This window comes from Boleophthalmus pectinirostris, unplaced genomic scaffold, assembly GCF_026225935.1.
Source record: "Boleophthalmus pectinirostris isolate CB_2022bp ecotype Guang Dong unplaced genomic scaffold, ASM2622593v1 HiC_scaffold_5, whole genome shotgun sequence".
Classification (NCBI taxonomy): domain Eukaryota; kingdom Metazoa; phylum Chordata; class Actinopteri; order Gobiiformes; family Gobiidae; genus Boleophthalmus; species Boleophthalmus pectinirostris.
The window spans coordinates 16,374,877-16,380,876 of NW_026571404.1; the positions used below are offsets into that span (position 1 = coordinate 16,374,877).

Sequence of the window (6,000 nt, forward strand, 5' to 3'; positions counted from 1 at the left end):
AGCACAATGCTCCATCGCAGGCATCCAAGTACTCCACTGTGTGGCTTGCCAGTAAAGGCCTTAAACATGAAAAAATAAGGACATGGCCCCTTCCTCACCTAACCTAAACTCTACTGAGAACTTGTGGGCCCTTCTTGAAAGGGAGATTTACAGTGACAGAAAACAGTCCACCTCTGAACAGTGTCTGGGAGACTGTGGTTCCTGCTGCACAAAAAGTTGATCTTCAACAGATCAAGAAACTGACAGACTCCATGAATGGACAGTTTATGACCATTATTGAGAAGGGTGGCTATATTGGTCACAGATTTTTTTTATTTTTAATGTCATAAATGTTTATTTGTAAATTTTGAGTTGTTTACTATTCTGACAGATGAAAATAAACAAGTCAGAATGGAAAATGTTCATTTTTCTTCTTAAATATTCAGGTTTGAGATTTATTAACATTTTGGTTTGACCGAAAACACTGTAGTTGTTCAATTATAAAATTAATCCTAAGTACAACTTGGCTAACAATTATGTGCATATGGATGCCTGCGATGGAGCATTGTCCTGCATAAAAATCATGGTCCTCTTGACAAACCCATTATAGTTGCATATCGTCTGCAGTGCTTTGATTTTATTTGATTTTACGTCCAATATGGCAGAATTTATTTGTTCTGATTTGAATAAAAAGGGACATCATCCCCTGAAAAATAGATTCTTAATCTCAGCCAGACTATTCTGGTTATGCTCTATAAATCAAAATGCAAAGAAATAAAGGTAGAATGACCAGCTACACTTGACAACAAGCATTTCTTTGTGACTTGGAATTTTGGACCCTGCTTTTCTGATGGGGAAACTCCACCACCATGGGAATTTACCTGTTTTAAACCCACCTTGGTGTGTGTGCGGTTGTTCTGCAGACACTCTTGTAGCACCCCGTCATACTTCTTCACTAGACTCTCCCAGCCCTGCTCCGTGGAGGCAGGAGTGGCGCTCTCATATCCAGAAGTGACGGAAGAGGCCGAGGCTGTGTCCGAATCCACAGATAGGGATGATGTGATCTCTGTATCCACCGAACGAGTATCGATATCAGGTAGATCTGACCCGGTATCCCCATCTGTCCTGGTGCTCCACAGACCATCTCTCCAAAACTTATGGTCCTCTTTCTCCAATGGCAGTGATTGTACCTGATTTTGGTCTATTGACAAAGATGCAAGGTTTGAGCTGGTGTCATTTAGTGGTTCAGGTGCAGTGTTAAAATCTTGGCTACAATTGAGTGACTGCTGGATAAAACTAAAACTTGAATTAAAAGAGCTCTCAAAAGGTGGCGATTTTGGGATTGTCTTTTCAGTTTTCAAAACCGGTGACTTCATATTATTTAATGTGCCATTGCAGTTCATAGTGGAATGTGTAGAAACAGTGGAACTTAAAATATTTTTGTGCAAAACGGTACTTGAAAGTTGATTAGCTTGATTCACTAAGTTCTTGGTATTTGTTGCGTCATTAGCATTGCTAGTATGACGTCCGGATTTCCCATTCCTCAAAACACCACACCCTTCCTCCTCCTCCTCCTCCTCTTCCTCATCGTTTGGTTGTCGCTCTCCTCTCATGTATCCAGGTCGCTTATGCCTTTTCCGACAGGTGCTGCCAGTTGACCCAGATGCCCTGCCAGTGCCACCTGTAGATAAAAAGATTAATCATTAAGTCAAGAACATGAACATTAAATAACTGAGCCACTGGATAATTACATAAGAATGGAATGTGATCTTCTTATCAACACTGTATTGATTTGACTGGGGCTAAAGCTAACATTAAACTAAATGAATGAAAAACAACTGGTGCAGCGGTTTGAGAACTTTCCCATGGGCTCTACAGCTGTTGGAAATACCAGAGCCACAATGTCATGTGGAGTCCAGGACACGCCCCAAACAGCGGAGGGGGAGGGGCAAATCCAAAAAACACATTTGGCTGTATTGGTTTGAAAAACAGTATTAGTAAGTGGTACGTTTACGTTCTATTAGTCTATATCTGCAAGATGCACAGAATCTCCAGTGTCTCTTTCATTGGTCTCTATCTATTCTCATATAAACTTTGGCAGCGTTTGATGCCAGATGCCCTTCCTTTAGAGCATCTTTAGAGCCACTACTATAAATCATTAATGCCTGGGTGTGGGACACTCCAGGCAAAACAGAAACAACTTAATGGAGACAAGAGGGTGACCATAGTGCATATTACATGCCCCCTATTATATCTATAATATAGCTTCACTGAATTGCTGTTTGATAATTAACCCAAACATGACCCCTGTGAAAAATGATCATGTACAAAACTGTGACCAACTACAAAGCCTTGTCTGTGTTTGGGTCGTCCCACCTGCTGTAGCTTCAGGGCTTCAGTACAAAACAGAGCCGGACTGAGGGAAGAGGAGGCTCAAATGTGAGGAATCAAGGGTCTCTTTATGCACAGCTGCACCACTCTCACTACTGCGCACACACACACACACACACACACTCAATGGGATCGCTGTCACAGAGGCTTTTGTAGTGCAACAGTGATGGTATTTATGAGTTCAATGTAAAAGTTTTGAGTAATAATAACTATAGTAGCTATGCATGGTACTGCTGAACACCACAAATGTCCATATATTTAGTAAGATTTCAACAAGTAGGGGTAACAGTTGTTTAGTAGCAGCATTTGCATATTTTATATAAGCAATGGATCATGGTCTATGTAGTTTAATTTCATTTCATTCACTGCCACGTTATGATTTTAGGTTCAAGGAGTTTATCTTTTCCATTCCATTTCCTGAAATATGTGCTTTCAAATGTTGTGGCCTATTCACTTTCTTTGTGATTTAATAAAGTTCATCTAAATTCAAGTTTAATCCCTGTTTAACTTAGTCAAACCTCTAAATGTACCAGGAATGTGTTTTGAAAATCATCATTTGATTTATGACTTTTTTTTTTTTTTTGCCTGACTGTGATTATAACCATATGTTGTAAATAGGAATGCAGATGCCAAACAAACCATGACCCAAACAAAGCTACCACCTCCACCGCAGCCCCTAACTCCACCCATTTGACCTCTGTGATGTCATCCCTGGACCATGTGACAGGAAGACTGACATCAAATAAAAGAGAACGGCCATTGTACTCTGTGGAGTTGCAGCCCATTAAGACCACAGCATGTTTTTATTATGAGCACTTTCAGAGTAAGTCTAGCGCTGTAGTCTCCTGGGGTGGCTTTTTGTATAACACTGTGTGGTGCATGGTTGATGTAAATTGAAAACATTAGATCATGCATTTGTCTATTCTGAGAAATTAGACATTCAAACTAATTCTCAGAAATGACAAAAAGATGAATAAGAATATGACTCTTAACTACTAAAGAGAAAATCACTTTTAAACATATTTCTTTGAAAAAACAAACAAAAGAAGGGCTGGACAATTACCACAAAAAATACATCACGACACAAATTATACCTGGGAGAACACATTATATTATGTATGTTAACAACAAGTTTAAAGCTCCTATAATATACAAAATTGACTCTTATGAACCTAAAGCCATATTATAATGTTGATGCCTCATTAAAAACATACCTGGAGTTGTGGTTTGTGTCATTCCACATTTGAGTAATCCTTTATTATTAGTCTGCCTACATCTCTAAAGCTCAAAATGCTTTTGCCAACTCCAGGACTGAAATTATCTAAATGATTCTTCTGAAGATGTATGTCATTTTAAAACACAGTGGAGTGCTTCCTATTATCACATCACAAAGAACAGAGTGTTTTCTGTTTAAGACAAGAACTCAGCCTAAATATGCCAGATGTGAGTGTTAAACATGTCTCAATGAAACAAAACACAACTCCTGGTATTTTTTTTGAAAATAGCATAATATGGGCTCTTTAATGTGAAACCATCTCATCTGCACATTCTTCAGTGGAAATTATAATCTGTTTTTATAATGTTTTCAAGTGATGGTGAGCCAAAGATTAATTCCACATCAGTACACAATGACCAGTATAAATGCTCTGAAAAATTCAAGTCACTTCTAAAATGTCCTAATTATTTTACCTGTTAGAACAAATGCTCTGGTTGTACTTTGAATATATTTGAATTGCTGACTATGCCTCCTGGGCCTGTATGCCTGTCAAGATTTGGCACACTTTTGCATCTTGACATTCATTCACACAGCCATGCCTATAGTTACTCGTATTTGACTCCATCCAAGCTCCAAGTGTAGGAGAAAGGCCTTGAGCGAAAGCCCCCACTGTCTATTGGGACTCAGCGTCTGTCTCGAGTTACACTTTCCTCCCATTAGTGCTTCTCTGTGCAGACGTGTCCAGTGATCTGCAACAACCTCAAGTAACACAATACCATGTATGGGTAACCAATACAGACATCTGCCATCTGCTGTGTGGTCATGTCATAATATAGCACTTCTAAGAGTCAAAGAGGTGAAAGAGAAAGGCTGACACTTTATCTGCGCTGTGCTCCTATTGAACTGGGAAACACTCTGCAGCGAAAAGGGAAGGAAATGCCTCAAGCTCCATTGTATGTGCATGTGTTGGTGTTAAAGCATCAACATCATGGTCAAAGCACTCCAGCTCTGTGTAGATTCCCTTTTCCTGGATGGGTCTGGGCTAAATAGATCTTCAGGAAACAGGGCATAAATCAAGATATAACAAATATTTTAAGAATGCATTTTGCTGCTCATGTACACTACTGGGCAAAAGTTTTAGAACACCCTATTTTTTCCAGTTATTCATTGCAATTCAAGTCGTGCAAGTCCAGTGAAGAGCCTGAAATGGTACAAAGGTAAGTACTGAACAGCCAGAGGTTAAAAAAAAAAGAAAAAAAGATAACAAAACCCAAGTCCAAGCTCTGCCAAAACTACCTCAGGAAGAAAGAAAAAGATTGGGAGCATGAAAACATGGAGTGTCCAGCACAGTCTCCAGATTTAAACCCCATCAAGCTGTTTTGGGATGAACTGGACAGAAGAGTGAAAGCCAGACAACCTACAGGTGCCACACATTTATGGGAACTTCTGCAACAGACTTGGGAAGAACTTTCTGAAGAATATTTGATTTCTATTGTAAAAAGAACGAGCCACGAGTGTGTTCAGCTGTTATATCTGCCAAAGGTGGACACTTTCATGAATCAAAAGTTTAGAATACGTTTTGGTCAACAGTAAAGAGTAAAAAACTGGAAAAGTGTGGTGTTCTAAAACTTTTGACCTGTAGCATATTTTTAAACTGTTTTTATAGGTGCATATATTATAACTTTCTGGTGTGAGGTCAACCACCTAGCTGTCTAAATGGAGATGCTATATTGCTTTGCCAGGAATTTTCTACAGTGTGGCATTAACTTATCTATCTCCATGGAGACAAGCAGGTGACACCACCAGGGTAAATTACATGTCAGAGCTCTAAAGAAGTGACCTTGTACACAGTAAGAATACATGTTTTGTATCATGTTTTGTTTTATCTTACAGTTAAAACACTGGAAATTATGCAAGACAGATTCGTTTAATACTAAGGAACATTCTGACAAAGTGATAACATTTCCCCAGAGACAAGCAAGTGGCATTTAGTCTGATTCATCAGCCAGTTTCACTTCATGGAAACCGTCTGATCTCACAGCATTAGAATTTGTTCGCTCGACAGTAGGCAGGTATTTTTTACTATTTAACCAATCGCTGCTATTTGGTCGTGATGTATGTAATGCGACGCTAACAGGGCTAACTGATATATTAAGCTTTTCCCAAATCCCGTAGAAAGAAGGGCAATAACGTCTTTTCCCTTGATAAAATTCACCAAACATTCTCTTTGTTTCAGCTTTAAATCCTCAGTCTTGGGAATCGTTTGCCCTGACAAAGACCATCATGCAATAAAGGACTTGGGTTTGTACCTTGCCCACTTTTACATTTTCCAGTAAGGGCAACTTTCTGTTTAAAGACTACTGTTTTAACCCTCGGAGAACACCTGTACTGCTATTTTTTAACTCTCTTATAAC

The 6,000-nt window shown here is 39.1% G+C and overlaps 1 protein-coding gene across 1 annotated transcript in view; it reads right to left on the reverse strand.

Moving 5' to 3' along the window:
• Positions 1–3,155, reverse strand: part of disc1 (DISC1 scaffold protein) — a 90,559-nt gene extending 87,404 nt beyond the window's left edge. The window contains exons 1-3 of the mRNA XM_055162960.1: positions 3,010–3,155; positions 2,319–2,395; positions 876–1,660 (exon numbers count right to left, since the gene is read on the reverse strand). Coding sequence (XP_055018935.1) covers positions 876–1,660; positions 2,319–2,395; positions 3,010–3,155 — 1,008 coding nt within the window. The remainder of the gene's footprint in view (positions 1–875; positions 1,661–2,318; positions 2,396–3,009) is intronic.
• Positions 3,156–6,000: the final 2,845 nt, after the last annotated feature.